General features: G+C 36.9%; 3 protein-coding genes across 3 annotated transcripts; 2 read left to right on the top strand and 1 right to left on the bottom strand.

The window, feature by feature from the left end:
• Positions 1 to 303: 303 nt before the first annotated feature.
• On the bottom strand, positions 304 to 8680 carry LOC100267905 (peptidyl-prolyl cis-trans isomerase CYP57). The gene is made up of 10 exons (XM_003631760.4): positions 8383 to 8680; positions 5993 to 6171; positions 5817 to 5918; positions 4536 to 4645; positions 4276 to 4417; positions 3710 to 3932; positions 2950 to 2989; positions 2017 to 2209; positions 1429 to 1575; positions 304 to 890 (listed from the first exon to the last, which is right to left on the bottom strand). Exons 1-10 carry the CDS (start codon positions 8600 to 8602, stop codon positions 750 to 752), a joined length of 1497 nt encoding a protein of 498 aa, XP_003631808.1. The 5' UTR covers positions 8603 to 8680; the 3' UTR covers positions 304 to 749.
• Positions 8681 to 9410: 730 nt separating this feature from the next.
• On the top strand, positions 9411 to 15664 carry LOC100254330 (U-box domain-containing protein 52). Its single transcript, XM_010650061.3, has 9 exons — positions 9411 to 9582; positions 9750 to 9841; positions 10275 to 10396; positions 11101 to 11310; positions 11388 to 11667; positions 11744 to 11845; positions 11937 to 12365; positions 12439 to 13224; positions 13314 to 15664. The coding sequence occupies exons 1-9, from the start codon at positions 9411 to 9413 to the stop codon at positions 13317 to 13319; spliced, it is 2199 nt and encodes a 732-aa protein (XP_010648363.1). The 3' UTR covers positions 13320 to 15664.
• Positions 14961 to 15479, top strand: LOC104878985 (extensin). Its single transcript, XM_010650060.3, has one exon. The coding sequence runs from the start codon at positions 14961 to 14963 to the stop codon at positions 15477 to 15479; it is 519 nt and encodes a 172-aa protein (XP_010648362.1).
• Positions 15665 to 17106: the final 1442 nt, after the last annotated feature.

The raw sequence follows: 17106 nt of genomic DNA, 5'->3' as shown, positions 1-17106 counted from the left end.
TGGTGAGGCATTGAGCTCTCCTGGTCTAAAGGCCATAAAGAGGGAAGCCAAACAGCTTTTTCCTTCTGTACCAAGATTCTATTTTATAGTCCAATGTTTGAAATTATGCAAGTCAGTTAGTGGGGTTGGCCAAAATCCAAAACCCAGTTCAGACCGCTACCACGGAACCCTAATTATTTGACCCACCAAGTCCATGGTCTTCGGTCAGTCATCTGAGCCGACAAAGCTACAGGGCACTAGTGGGGATGTTTGGATTGTTCAGTTCAAAAAGGGCAAAAAGAATCCAAATGTCACAAAAAGGAATGAAGTTCAAAGAAATTTCCTGGGAATGGATCAATCTGAAAATGACTAGTTCTTCAACAACAAGTTTGCACTGTTCAGTTCCATAGCATGAAACAAAATACACAAAACTTGGGTAGAATTTAGTTGCTACAGAGCCATCTCAATGGCAACTGTTTAATGGAAGTATGTACAATGGTTTTTGACCCTACCCATAGTAAGCTAATCTTGAAAATGTGAAGTACCTCAATTTGAAGGGGACATGGTCACATGTTGCTGGAAAATTCAACTCAGGCTCCCCTGGTTTCTTACAATTTTTTCCCCGAATGACACCCTAGAATCCATGATGTAGGCAGATGATGTAGCTTCAATAATCAAATCACATAGCGAAGACAAACAGAAGGTGTGACTCAACATCAGCAATTCTGCTTCGTGTTGTTATCACAAGCACAAATGATTGAGGGATGAGTTTATGTAAGAGATTTGCCAGCCCATTCACGTTCCCGTCGTTTTTGCTTGGCTTGCATCTTGTTGAACTTCTCCTTCCCTTTCTCCAAAAGAGGGTCATGCACCACATAGTCATTTGGGTCATCACTACGTGACATGCGGTCCTGAAGCATTCGTAAAATAATTCAAGCCACATGATAACTCAAAATCTGGAAAATCTTAAAAATAAGGATTTCCATCATGTCTGAAATAAGTTTCAAATGGGTTTACCTTAATTCAATACCACCATATTGAGTTAGTCTATCTACCTCCATCTATAAAGATCATTCATAGGATTTCATAGAAAAAAAATGCTCTCATAACTTTCTATTCTATTTTTGCTTTTCACTTTGTAATATTCTATTAAGTTACAAACATGGATTTGTACATTCAATTCCCACCAACAAAAATGGAGTTATTTTGGAGTGCTGTTTGGTAGTAGAAATGAAAATATCTTCTTTTTTTTTTTTGAAAATAATTTCTGAAAACATGTTAGCCAAACAAGTTTTCTATGTTATTCTCATGTTTCTAGATTTTGAAAATAGAAAAAAGGCTTTCATTTCTCCTAATCATGCTAGGCCCTTCTTTCATGTGATTTCTAAGTATCCTTTAAAGAAATGAAAGGAAGTTGTATAGGAGATGCAGTAGGAGTTTTAAGCTTACCTTGCCAGGCTCTGGTGTAAACTTTAGCTGAGTTCCTCTCAAGCTATATATATCATCATCTTCATCACCTTCAACCCTAGACTCGGTTTCTGAGGCAACAGGTTTTGCAGAAATCTTCTTTTGAAACCTCTGCAGTTTTGCTAGCACCTAATAGTAACAAAATCCAAAAATAAATAAGCATGTAGATCCATATCTCAAAGATGAATTTTCCTTTCAACAAAGGAGCATTTCATCTGTTGTTGGTGGATGTATCATCAAGTAGATATGGCATGGAATATGAAGGCACTATTCTATCAAAGCAAGCAAAAAACAAAATGACATGGCAGGAGAATTTCTTTGAATAGGTTCTTAATATAATTTACATTTTCTCAAGTTTCCAATTCTTTCCCCGATTTTCCTATACAGTTCCAGTTTGTTTTCCTTCACAAAACTGATGTGCATGTTCCTCAAATTCACTGATAGTGCAAGCACATATTCCCACTGTTTGTTTCTTTTTTTGCTCCCTAACATGTGCTTTGCTACTCAGACCATGAAAGCAAAAGATAAAATGAAGTACAAGAAGGAAAGGAAAAAAAAGGAATAGCATACTTCATCTTCACGTCCTTGTAGTCTGCGCTTCTTCTGTTTCTGCAACTGTCTTTGCTGTTCAGCTTCACCCAAAAGCTGTAGGTCTGCATCTGCTTTAGCCATGCGTTCAGCTCTGGCTTCCGAGCCTATTCCCTTTTTCCTCAATGCCAGCTTTTCTACTTTTGGCCGGTCATCAAAGGTTTCAGCACTGGACCTGATGAACATGAAATTGCAATCGTGGGCAGTATCAAATATAATTGGATCTAAGAATAGTCAATAAGTATAGAATCTCAACATTGAATCAATTGATAAAAGGGAATTTAGATAAGCTGAGTTTGGAAGGTGCAGTCAGGTGTACTTTATCAAATATCTTTTTTTCCTTTTTCTTTTTAGTGGTTGTTGAACTGCTACCTGCATGTTTTAAGAAAAATATCTAATCCTTTTTATTTTTTATTATTAATCTAAGATATCATAGATTCTAAGAGATGAAAGTGATCATCATCATGATTCTTAAAATCTGATTGTCAGTTCATCTTTTGGCCCCCAATAAATCCCTTATTTTGGAACTACCTCCATTTTAATCTGTTAATCCCCTCTATTCTCTTAATTCATATAAGATATCTAAAGTGCTACTTATACTCCCAGTAAAATGTATCTACCTGACACCTGAATAAAATCCCCAGCTGTCTTTATCATTCTTAATTTTGTAAAATTTTTATCTGTACCAATGAAACAAAATCAGATTCAAGCATATACCCAAACAAGTTTGAATAGATTCCATAGTACAACACCCTTGTGTGCGTGTGCTGCATGAATGCCTGGGTAACCATATGTAGTAGGCATTAAGCAAATATTCATGTACCAATAAAGAATGAGAATCCCATGCATTATCAGGGAAAAGGTGTTCCTTTAAAACAAATGCAAAAAGTCAAGGAACTGAATTAGAACCTTTACCTTGGAGTAGAGGTTTCGTGGTCCTTCAAGTTGCTATTCCCTGTGCAGTCAAAAGATGTGTCAGGACAACTTGTACAAATAACATAGTCAATTATAAAGAAAAAATCATTTGAAATGGGAAAAAAAAAATTGTATAAATAACATAGCCAGTCATCAAGGAAAAAAACATAGTTTGAAACGGAGGAGTGATACATAAACATGGAAATAAAAGATGACAATGTTGAGTTAGTTTCAAGTTGTTGGACTATGTTGCACCATTTTCAAGGTTTGGCTGTTGAAAGGGCCCCACCTTTTTCAAACAATAGATTGATACTTAGAATACGATGTTTGAAAATCCTATTATTTTTGTAAATTAATAACTGATGCATGCAAGCATATGAATAGCTCTACTTTGCATATCCATCGTTAACAAAGAAGCAAACCACCCTCATGGTCAAATCGTAATACTTTGGGAAGAGAAAAATCACTCAACATAGTTTAAATCATTTAGACAATGGTACCAAGAAACTCAGGCTACTGTTATGATAATGAACCATCTGAATTGGTAATACCATTAATCCACAGTATCAACCAATCTCTATGAAGGAATCTAAGAAAGCGGCATCATAGTCTGATGTCTCCAGTGATGACAACATTCGCACAAGCATTAATATCAACTAAATCTCCATGCTAAATCCAGGAAAAAGAAAAAGAGTCTGATATTGAACAGCCAAAGTTAGAGGATTGACTCACAGAATCCTACTCCAGATAAGTAAAGTACCTTTGTTCAACTTTTGCTTTGTTGGTAGATCATCAAGCTCCTTCCTTTTTCTTAGGATCTGTTGACGCATTCGTGCATCAAAGTTTGCCTCATCATCATCACTATGGTCAAGGAAGTTAGAAAATTCAGATTCTGATTCTTTCCATGATTCTTCTTTCTTCGCGCTCAGAGCTTCCCTCACAGATAACTGCAAATCCTTGTTTATTTTGACTTCCGAAGGGTTCTGCACTTAAGAACTTGTTTAGAGATATGTATCATATATCATTAATTGCTTATTGAATAACAAAGACATGATTATCCTTTTAGAACAATAACTAGTTTAGCTTTTAGTAACAATAAAAATTTGAAAAAAGTATATAATAAATTATTCAAAAAAAAAAAAATACAAGTTGATGGAAGCTAATAACACAGGCAAAAAGATTCCTCTAAGTAGATCAATGAGATTTAGGAAAGCTTTTCATGTTGCATTCTTTCCCCTTTTGGTATGTAACCTAGAATTGAACCTAGAAACTGTACATGCCATAGTGATCATAACAAGGCATTATAAGAAGATATTAGATCCTTACCAATTCTTTACTTGGAATTTCCCCCTTGAGGAGACGAGGATCATTTAGTACATCATGACTACTCTTTATCTTTTGCTTAACAGCTTCCAATTCTTTCTCCTCTTCTTCAGCTTCTTCTCCAAATGAAAGCAAATTCAGCTTTCTGCATTCTCATATAGAAAGAAATATACTTTAAACAGTATGATAGGCAACATAATACACAATGCCTTGTAAAACAGTTTCCCACTAATATTCCATTGGGTTCAGGGAAGAAAACTTACTTTACAGCTTTCTTTTTCAGATCTTTGTTGTCAATATCATTAGTGGAATGGGGCAAAGACTTTGCAAGTGTCTTTCTTGGAACAAGATCATCAAACGGATTCCATAATACCTAAAACAAAGATTTTAAGAAGAGATGTGATCAATAGAACTTCTTCCAACAACATAAGTGTATAACTTGAGTATTTGAATAGAAAAAGAAAATTCATGTACCATTAATTTAAAAAAGAACAAAATCAGGAAGTATTGGCCTCTCATATAGGGTTGATAATGGGTTGTGTCATGTTGAAGTAAGAAATAATGAAAACCTACTCAGTCTGAATATGACCTGTTCAACCTGTTTAATAAATGGGTTAAGTTGGATTGTGTATGAATTGATACATAATACATTGACACCTCATTAACATGATTACAACATGTTAAACCCGTTAAAATGATTCAATCCCTTAAATCCCTTGACATGATTATAACTCATTAAAGTAGTTAATACGATTATAATCCGGTTAACGTATTTAAAATTTAAAATTTAAAAATGTATTATAAATTCACACATTTATTTTTTTTTTTAAATTTTAATTACAGTATAATTATAGTGTAAAAAGTAAACTGAAATTTTAATTAAATACTTGTTTATTAGTTTATTTAATATTTTAATCATAAAATATTTTTAATCTTTATAATGAAATGTATAAAATTTTACTTATTTAATTTTTTTACCTATATGATATTTATAATTAAAAAAAGTATTTTTTTTTTTTAAATTTAAATTTTACAAATTTATATAGGTCCTAAATAATATAAACACAATAAGTTAACAGTTTAAACAGGTCCTAAATGGGTAAATTTAACACAATAAGATAATGGTTTAAACAAGTTCTAAATGGGTAATCTTAACACGATTAAATAAATGGGTTAGGTGGATTGGGCAGTAAAACATAAACATGACCTATTTATTAAACAGGTTCACATGATTATGACATAAACACAATTCTATGTAACCCAAACACGCTAAAATTTATATCTTTTTCAAGTCGTGTTGTTGTATCTTGTCAAAAATTTTCACCCCTACTCTTATACATGCATGACACACACACACACAAAAACATATATATATATATATATATATATATTTATAGACACACACACACACACACACAACAATACTATTGATATACCACAAATCATAAATGTTTAAAACCATCCACAACACATGGTTTTTGTTTGGGTTGCTATCCATTTATAATCTTGGAATATAAAAATTTTCAAAGTAACAAGAAACTTACCTCAACAGAGATAATCTTTGGGGGTGGATCAACTGGTCGATCATTTTTATCAATTTCAACATCACCTAATCTTGGAAGATTATACAATGAATCCCCAGTTACCTAACAAAATGGAGATGGGTCATCAACATCATAGATAATTTGCAAAAAAACTCTTGAAATAAAATCGTCATTACCTTTCCAAAAATGGTATTCTTCCGATCAAGCCAATCACAACGATCCAAGGATATAAAGAACTGACTCCCATTCGAATTTGGTGAGCCAGCATTTGCACATGCAACTAAGCCCCGATGGTTGAACCTTAGCCGTGAATGGAACTCATCAGCAAATGCACTCCCATAGATACTCTCCCCACCTGAAAATATCAACAACCACTGGCATTAATAAAAGCATTCAAGGATAAAAGACATGAATAGGCCAAAGAAAAACAAGTTTACTTTCCCAATAACAGCAACGACCCCTAGAAATGGTCCAAACAAGAGGAAAGAAAGAGAAAACAAAAATTCTATATTATTTTTCATAGAGCACATAAAATTTCCTCAAGCAAATTCATTGAAGATTTGATCTCAAGATGGTATGTGCTGTTCAATGGTGATTTAAGGTTCTGAGGGCAAGAGAGTAAGCATTGAAGGCAATGGGTCTGGAAGGATTAAAACCTCTCCACAAATTGGTTATACCAGTAGGTAAACCAGAGGTATCTAAGGTGCATGAAAGTGAAGGCCAATGGTGACATGGCTGTTGATGATTGCAGATCTCCGAATTTGGTTAGCAGAAGGTGAGCATCTGAGTCAGAGAAGCATGGATCTGTGGCTTGTTGGGAGAGTCTGAAGAAGTGGGGGATAGGGATTGAGGGAAAAGGAAAGGCAGAGAAGATTGGTGGCGATGATGGAATCAAAGCAGTGAAAGCAAAGCTCATATTTGGTCTTCAACTGGTGACTGATAAGATAAAGGTTACTCCTTTCAAGGAGGGGGAAGAGGAAGATCAGGCAAGGCCCTGGAATCTGAGGACATGAAAAGCTGCATGTAAGGATCCACTGCCAGGTGATGGAGAAGGGAAGAGTTAGACAATTGAAAGGCAAAAATCTAGTTTTTCATGGTTGAGGACTGATGTGTCAGTAGCAAGAAGAGGTAAGATGCAGAAGAGGGCAAAGTTCTCTCTCAGTGAGAGATTGAGGAAGATTTTATGGAGATAATGGGACACAGGCCTGCAAGGAGGTCCAGAAGCGGGCTAAGAATTTGCAGAAGCAAATTGTTTCGCTTTTCCCAGGTGTGTGGTTGACTCACACCAGATTCATACGAAGTTTACAACTTTCGTGAGCCTGGAAAGAGGTAGTAATTGTGGCAGGTGCTGCTTTTTGGAAGTTTTGAGGTCCTTGTTAGCTGATGGCTAGTAAATCATGACTCAAGTTAGAAGTATACCACACCATTATTTTTATAAATTCATAATTTTGATAAAAGTGTTGAATTTTCCAGAATTCTGTGGTGTCAGTTGAGTTGCTTTGAACCCTGATCTTGTTTAATAATTAATCTAATTCATATTTCCATCTGTAATATCAATAAAATTTCATAAAGAAATGATGGGTGGATGCTGTTGGATCATGGAAGGAAGAATATACTTTGTTCTTTGGGCCCAAATTTTCTGAGTACACATCTTACAGCTTATTCATATAAAAAAAAAAAAAAAAAAATCAAACAGAAACACAATATAAATCTTCTAATACAAGCCCAGAAATACCCACTTCTGAGAACTGATCCTACTATAAAGAAGCTAGGAAGATCAACAAAATAACAAATCAAGAAGAGAAATCAATACACTTCCAGGTATGACAAGTAATTGGTGAAGGTGATCATTTCCCCTCAGAAGAAATGTCATTGGATATAATCAAAGAGTGTTGTCAAACACTAGTGTAAACCAATGTATAGATTACATGATTCGCCTCGGTTTATATATGTCAAATGATACATAATAGAGCTAGTAAAAACATGAATACAGAAGCTCCCAGAGAGTATACTGTAGTAGCTATTCCAGTGAAATCCCAAAACTCATCTCACCAATTGTCTTTCTAAATACTCCAAACATGAAACACCTTACGGAAACGAGACCCAGGTCCTTTATTCACAACACAGAAATATCAACCAACACCATATGAAATTGACCCAATTCAGAAATTCAGAATTATAACCAATTTCAGGAATCATACACCAGACACAATCGAATAGCATTGGCAAGCACTAGACTCTTAGCGCAACCACAGATTGCATGATTCGCCTCAGCGTATACATTGCAAATAGACCATGATGGGGCTAGCTATAGAATCCATGGACAAGCTCACAGATGCTAAACAGTAAGAGTTATCTCAGTGAAATCTCAAAGACCCACATCGTCAATTTTCTCACTGACAAACACAGTAATGGATATTCCAGTGGAATCTCAAAGACCCACATCCAAATTTCTCATCCACAAAGCACATACGGGTAACCCAACCCCATTTGAAACAGACCCAATTTCAGAAATTGAAGCATACCAAAATTCCAAATACTATGTATAGATAGGGAGGGGGCGTACCGGTGCCGGAGCCTGTGGGGTCGCCGCCTTGAACTAGAAATCCTTTGATGATGCGGTGAAAGATGGTGTTATCATAGTAGCCTTCGAGGCAGAGCTGGACGAAGTTTCTAACCGCTTTGGGAGCCTCTTTGGGCCAAAGCTCGATATCCAAAGGACCGTACGTCGTCGTCACTATCACTTTCCCCTTCGTCGGCGGCTCTGATACGTATACAGACGACATCGTTTCGGGTCTCAAGCTTTCAATTCATTCACTGTTCTGCGCTGAAAATCCTCCATATCCGGGATCTAAGTGGGGAAAACGACGTCGTTTTGTCTGCTCCTGGGAAAATAAAGCACACGTGAGTTCGAAAATTTTGAATGATAAATTTTAAAAATGACTCATTGAAATTAGTTATTAGATGAATAAGAAATTTTTTAGATTTCCACTAATAACAATTCATCTTAATTTCTTTATTTATGAAAATATGAATATTTTTAATATTATTTTTATCATTTTAGTAAGTGGTAAGTAATGATTGAATACTAAAAAAAAATTTACATTTCTATTTTTTAATATAAAAAATCACTATTTTAATTAGATGATAAAATTGACTATGATTGTAAGATTATTTTTACAAAAAAGTTTGAAGTTCAAATAAATATGTGTAACAAATTTATTTCAAATATTAGATCTAAATGACTTTTATGGGTCATTATTATTTTTAAAAATAGATCGCTAATTAATATATATTTTTCACTCTCCTCTTAGAGTTGACCAAATCAAAATTCTTAAACAAGTGAATGAAGGAGATAAAACACGCTGGAATTAGTTATATTAGTTATGTTGGTTACAACACCATGCATGCATGCATGCGATATCTCTTCTTCTCTTCTCTTCTCCTCCTCCTCCTCCTCCCCTCTTTCTCCACCATTCTCACATTATTATTCAAATTTCAAATTCAACTCCTTTCAGTGGTGGTGGCGACAGTGGTGGAGGACAATAGTGCAGTGCCATTGTTAAAAAGTTCGCTTGAAACTACGACGTGTACATGGCTCTTCACTTTGCTTTTGATGATGGCATTGCACCGATAAACTCTACTGTTGTCGCCATCGATAAAGACAAGAATAGCCACTATGCTGTTCGATGGACAATTGATCATCTCTTAATCAACAATCCACAAATTATTCTGATTCATGTTAGACATAAATACTTGCAACATCGTAGGTACCCTCTCTCTGAGTCAAATCTCCATTTGTTAATGTTCAATCTTAATATGTTGGTACAACTTCGATTCAAATCTCCATTTGTTATTGTTCAATCTTAATATATTGGTACAACTTCGATTAATTAATTCAAATTTTTGTTTTTCGAATTGGGATTTTTGTAGAGGGTTACAATGCTGGTGAGGGTGGGGGTGAGTCTGAAACTGATGCACAACAACTTTTCATTGCATATCGAGGGTATTGTGCTCGCAAAGCGGTATGTAATTTGCCTTTAAAAATATAGATTGAGATCGTCACTTCAAACCCTAGGGTATGATAATCATTTCATATAGTCAAGTTAATCATGAGCGATACTTAAACAAATTATAAATCAAGATTCATGGAGAGGTTTGACATATAAAATCACCATAATGACCACTATTGTGACATCATCTAAATGTTTCATAAAATGTAGTTTGCTAAAGATTTGTATCAAATGGGATCTCCTCTCATATGATCATAATCTTTCTTAGAAGATTATTTTGATATCATTCTCCCATACGAGGCTTAGATTATCTTACCATGTATAAGTTGATCATCAAAATTAGGGATTCAATATTATATACATATATAAAAGAAAAAAAAGAAAGAAACCAAGCTCATTTCAGGCCTTACTTGATCAATAATGAATGCTGGGGTTTTTTTTGCAGATTCAACTGAAAGAGATTGTTCTTGATGATGTTGATGTGTCTCGAGCCATTATAGACTACATCACCAGGAACCGCATCAAGAATATCGTTGTGGGAGCGTCAACCAAGAATGCCCTTACAAGGTGATAATCTCTCTTATTCTATCATTCACCACGAGTATGAGGTGCAATTTGGGTGAGTTGATGGTAAACTCAACCTAAATTTAAAAACTGATCACATCATATTCAACCTAACTTGACTCTTAACCCAAACCTAGTTCAACCTTATTTCTTGAAGGTCAAGTTGAGTTCAGGCTTGTCAGTTTAGACTTGGGTTGATTAGGTTGATTCCCATACATAATTCAAAATCTATCTATATAGTTATTTATTTAAAAATTTAAATAATAAATATGATAAATTTTAAAATAGTAAAAAAATAAAAATAAAAATAAAAATAAGTTTATATATTTTTAGAAAAATTGAAAAATAAAATGAAATAATATAATTTTTTTTAAATCCAAAAAGAAAATAAATTTTATTATATAGATATAATTAATAATAAGATAATATATAATATAAATATTATAAAAACATTAAATAGGATATTGATTAAACTTGAATTATTTGAACCTTGACTGGAACCAAATCCAAATTAAGGTCAAGTTGAAAAAACCTAATCCAAATTTAACCCAAATATTGAAAATGATTGCCTCTACATGTCATAAAGTCTGACCGGGTTCAGATTGGGTCAGGCCAACCCATCCGGGTTGTACCTGTAATCACATGTTACCAAACACATATGCCTTGGAAACTAGCCTGATTCATCTTCTATCCTGTGGCTGTCACAGGAAGTTTAGGAACTATGATGTGTCAACCAGCATAACGAAATCTGCACCAGACTTCTGTTCTGTATATGTCATTTCAAAAGGGAAGGTGGTCTCGGTCCGGTCGGCGCAAAGGCCAGTGGTTAACACTGCAGTCCCACCAAAGCTGCCATCTCCTAGAGGACTTCCCCCTCAAGCTCTACCTGATAACCCAGAGCTTGAAGATGTAGCCAGGTATGATCGAATCCCTTTTTTCGGTAAAGCTCGGTATGAATCCTTTTTTATGCTGACCACATGACATGATGCCACAGAATTCAATCTTTGAAGGGGTGGAGAAATGTAGGATCAGAGAGGGTTACCTTTGAAAGGACCAACAACAACATGAGGGTGCCAAGAGCCAGGAGTGCCCCAACCAATCTCTCCATTGATAATATTGATTTGCAAAGGCCTTCAACTAGTCGGGATTCTGTTTCGGATGATCTTGATTTCTCGACCCCAATTAGGTTTGCATCAGTTGATTTGAGTAGCCAGGACATGGATTTCTCCATTACGTCAGACTCAGGCAGAGACTCCCTCACCCCAACATCTGCAGTAAGTGAAAATTTTATGAGAAGTGAGGAAATTCAGTGAAGTTATCTGATTTGATCATGTGTTGATTCATTTACAGAAAGAATTAGCTGCTGAGATGAAAAGATTAAAGCTTGAACTGAAGCAAACCATGGACATGTACAGCACAGCTTGCAAAGAAGCAATAACAGCTAAACAGAAGGTATCAATCAAGCCATCTCTATGGCTTTCTATGGTGACATAAAGACAAATGTGTGGTACTGAATACTCATCAGTACTATTTGGAAATTCAGGCTAAAGAGCTTCATCAATGGAGGATGGAGGAGGCTAGGAGATTTAAGGAAGCCAGGCTTTCTGAGGAGGCAGCACTTGCCATGGCAGAGATGGAGAAGGCAAGGTGCAAAGCTGCCATAGAAGCAGCTGAGGTAGCACAGAAACTAGCTGAGAAGGAAGCACAAAGAAGAAGGTATGCAGAGTTGAAGGCTTCAAGGGAGGCGGAAGAGAAGGCACGGGCATTGACTGCTTTGGCTCATAATGATGTCCGCTATAGGAAATACGCCATAGAAGAGATTGAAGTAGCCACTGAGAAATTCTCTCAGGCCATGAAAATTGGGGAAGGTGGATATGGCCCAGTTTATAGAGGCAAACTTGATCATACCCCTGTTGCCATCAAAGTTTTGAGACCTGATGCTGCACAAGGGATGAGGCAATTCCAACAGGAGGTACTAATGCTTAGTACCCTCTTCCTAGTTCCATGTTTGGTTGACCATTCTAACGTTATCTTTTCCTTTACAGATTGAGGTTCTAAGCTGCATGAGACATCCAAACATGGTTCTTCTCCTAGGTGCCTGTCCTGAGTATGGATGCCTGGTATATGAATACATGAGCAATGGCAGCTTGGAAGATCGGCTTTTGAGAAGAGGTGACACCCCATCAATTCCATGGAGAATGAGATTCAAAATAGCAGCAGAGATTGCCACTGCACTTCTATTCCTCCACCAGGCAAAGCCAGAGCCTTTTGTGCACAGAGACCTAAAGCCAGCCAACATCCTCCTAGATCGAAACTATGTGAGCAAAATCAGCGATGTTGGCCTAGCCAGGTTAGTTCCTCCTTCTGTGGCTGATAGTGTGACACAATACCACATGACTTCAGCTGCAGGGACATTTTGTTACATTGATCCAGAGTATCAACAAACAGGTATGCTAGGGACTAAATCTGATGTATACTCTATGGGCATAATGCTTCTCCAAATTATCACTGCCAAGCCCCCAATGGGCCTTACTCACCATGTTAGAAGGGCCATTGAGAAAGGGACATTCGCGGATATGCTTGATCAGACAGTTCCTGACTGGCCGGTTGAAGAGGCGCTGGCTTTTGCCAACCTAGCACTAAAATGTTCTGAGCTGAGGAAAAAGGACAGGCCTGATCTTGGTTCTGTTGTATTGCCAGAGCTTAACCGGTTGAGTGGCTTTGGCATGGACAGTTCTGGACCAGATAACAGTAGTAACATGTTTAATGGCTATGCGTCGTATACTCACAGATCCGGTTCACATCCAAGGCTCTCAAGTACTGCAAGCCAGGTTTGTATTAGTATACTCTTTATCAACATTAGATCATCTGATGCATTTCAAAGTCGTTTGTTCTTATTGTTTTGATGGTGGATAACTAGGACTAAGAGAGGGCAAATCTGATCTGGGAACTGATCGATTGGCCTAATCCCAAATGAAGATCGCTGTGGTTGAAGTTCAAGACCTACCAATGGAGTACTGGGGGGACCAAAATTAACCATAGAAAAAGGAAATGGATCCTGATGTTATAGAGAAATGTACATCTCCATCTTCAATTCAGTTCTCAACAAAAGTGGATCCTGGAACTAATATTGGAAAAAAATTTCATTGTTATCGCTGTTATACAGCATAAAAGCCTAGGGTTTCTGTTGATTAAGATTATTCATTTCTCAAAATGATGAAGAACCAACTGCCATAATAACTGTCCAATTGATATGAATGAGCTGCATGGTTCACTGTATGAACACAGGCCACCAAAATCAACATTTACGGTCTTCTCATAATTGTGTTTCAGCATGATTTTGGTTACAATGTCAAAGATGGAGATGGACCAAGAAAATGGCCTTGGCCCACCCTCAATCCCCATCAAACTCCACCATACACACAGAGAGAGGCCAGAAAAGGAGTACTCAGAGGCAGGCTATTGAAATCAAATCTCTCACAGTACGAACTATGAATGAAAAAAATTTGCTACCCAACGGTGAAGCACAAGCTGAGTGTAAAACCATGATATGGGATTGGATTATTGGGATGATTAATGCAAGAAAGAACCCTATGGAACCCACAGAAGGACAGGGGATTCTTAACTGGATTCAGAGAGGTCATTCACAAGCCCACCCAGAGAAGAAAAGCATAAATTAATCAAGAAGAAAGCATAAAGTACTCATGTGATACTGTGAAGACAGGATTGATGCCTATAAAGGTGGATTATGTTTGGAGAAAGGCACAAGAAAAAGGAATGGTATTGCCTGCAGAGTCCCTCACCCTAGGATTCCCCCCCTCCCCATGGGCCCCTCCCCATGGAAACCAAAAGAATTCAGTCATAAACACACCATTCTCCAACGCGATAAAAAGGGTATTAGCATAGTCAATTTAACGCGTAAACCCGGCCTCATTGTCCCCCATGATTAACAATAATACAAAAATTAGAGGCCTATGACACTAATAAGCACTGTTTTCGAATTAAATAACAGATCTTGGTGTCACCCATTGTCCCAAAATCAATAGAGGATCTCACCAACTCCCCATGACTTCATGGTTGGATCTTGTGGGCTATGCCCATCCACACATGTACCTATTACCACCGAAAGCAAATTGTACCTTGAATCTTCTCCTATTCAAACAAAGCAAAGGATCTTAGTATATAAAATTTGAAGACAACTGATTTAAGCCCAGAATTACAGAATGATAAATGGCCCTTCTGATGGCTTTGAATTGGTGCTTTGAGTGTCAAAATCAGTAGTCTTTGGGCATGGTAGATGACCCTTCAAGCTTCAGAGATTAAAGAAAGAAAGGGGTGAAAGTAACTGTCCTCCTTTACAGCAAACATCACACTTCAGAAAAAGAAGCATCTAGATCACTCTTTTTAAAGGAAGGGTAAAGGCATCTATTGGGGCCATTGCCTTGGCTGATGATCAGTCACTATGAAGTCACAATGCAGATAAGAATGACTGGTTTCTGAGTCAAGCCCTCAAGCCCAGAATACATCAACTTGGTTTTTTCCTCAAACTTATGCCCCTGCAGCTCAGATGGATCATGGCAAGGGTGTAGCATCCCTGAGAAGACAATGGTCTGCTTGGCTCTTGAGGGTTGGGATCATGGCAATGATCATGTCTGCTAGAGTAGTATCTGAGGATCAAACTGGAGTGCCACCCACAGGCATGCTATGTATCAGTGACTGTGCTACATGTCCTGTCATTTGCTCACCTCCACCTCCACCATCAGAGTACAAACCACCACATTCACCCCCATCCCATCACTCCCCTGCCCCAGCTTACCACAGCCACTCACCGCCACCGCCATCGTCACCATCACCTCCACCTCCATCTCCCCCTCCTCCACCTTCATTTTACTTCTCATGGGATGCTCCACCCCCTCCTTTCAACTACATAGGCATCCCTTCAGGGCCAGCACCGCCTGCAAAGGGGCAGCCTGGTTATGGCTACCCCTACTACTACTTTTATGCCTCCAATTCATTCTCCCTCTCTTTCTCTGCTTTCTTCCTCTTTATGGCATTCTCCTTTCATGTCATGTTCTTTTGCTGGTGAGAAGTAGTGAGCTGTAAATGCTGGACTATAAAGCTTGAAGGTGAAAAGGCTACAAGGTGTATTTCCAGAGGCCGGTAGAAATAGGGGGAAAAGCCTTTGTACTTTTTCATTTTGTTCATACAATTTCTGGTTTTGTTTCTTGCCTTTTACTCTCTAAATAATATGAAACACATTTCTCTTTTTTTTTTCTTGGTTGTTGTTTGATCCATGGCTGAAAGATCTTGGCAGCTTGCCAACCATGGCCTCAGCTTCAATGGCAATTAATTAGAGTATTCAATGAAGTGTTCTTGGAGATCACTCTGCAACTGAAAGAGCAAGCACCCACTTTTTTTGATTCATTTTTAAGAAAAGCCTACTCAAATGTGCAATAATTTGTTTGTAATCATATAGATATTGTCTATGGTTTGTTAGCACTCATGCCCTTACCAGAATGCTAAAGTCGCTAAGGGTTTCATGGGAACAAGGTAACAGAGAGTTTGTAGCATCCAATAGGCAAAGGGGTTGTAGCACCTCGGCAGGTGCCCGCCCAAGGCCCATAGTGAAGAAGAGGTCATACATATTACATATATAAAATTATGAAGTTTTTCTTGTATTAGATGTGGGATATCATAATCATATTTGAAGATGCACAAAATCTTTTAGGATAACTGGAATTTCATTACATCTTCCCAAATATAAAGAAATTTTCTACAAGGAAGGACTTTTATAAGAATTTTTTTGCATCCCTTTCTAATGATCACTAGAGCTATCTCCCCACTATTGCTTTATGGTGAGGGCTTTATAGAAGTCATTGCCTTGTGGTTATACTTATTGACTTTTGAGCACATGAGGATAAGAGTAGTTGTGTTAGTTTGCATAGGTCGATCAATCAAGTCAACTTGCAAGTTTAAAAATAGTTTCTTTTCATGGTTCTTATTTTGAGATGAGATGAATATATGTATTCTCAAGTTTTGAGGTAGACCATTATCCCGATGATTCGATTTTTTATAACTCCAATATCTGTTTTCATTGTGTCATATAGGATTGTAGGACTGAACAAACCAACATCATTTGTGAGATTAAACAAACTTCAAGGCTAGGATCATAGATTGATTTTAATACAATTTGTAACGATCTATTCTCAACTAATGAGAAGAAATCGTTTCAAAATGGTTTCTATGATGTCTATTTGACTCGGTGTCACCATTGTTGTAAACTGATTGGGGGATGAAGAATTTTCTTATTGAAAACATAAAGTGAACATTATGATTGTCAAATCAAACTGTTCAAAGGCATAGTATGTAAAAGCCGGACTATTTGTCTCCAAAAGACAAGAAAGAAATGATGGGAAAATGGGGTGTTTCATTAGATACAGAAATCACACCCATGTTGTGGGATTCTGTACTTGACTTGAGGCCTAAGCTGAGGACATTGCTATCTCAAGAAAGGCCAACAGTACTTGCATTTGAATTTGGGATGGTTGATTTTTTTTCCTTGGATGTCTCCGTCGGTTCAATGGTTTCAACGTATGGTTTTTGAAAAAAAATTAGGAGAAAATGTGGAAGAAAGAAAATAAAAAAGAAATGTAAAAGAAAAGAAAAGAAAATTTTTAAATCAATATATTATTATTTTTTATATATTATCTTAA

The sequence above is a fragment of the Vitis vinifera genome, chromosome 4 (assembly GCF_030704535.1).
Source record: "Vitis vinifera cultivar Pinot Noir 40024 chromosome 4, ASM3070453v1".
NCBI lineage: Eukaryota > Viridiplantae > Streptophyta > Magnoliopsida > Vitales > Vitaceae > Vitis > Vitis vinifera.
Note: the sequence above shows the minus strand (reverse complement) of the source record. Positions and strands in the feature narration are given on the sequence as shown.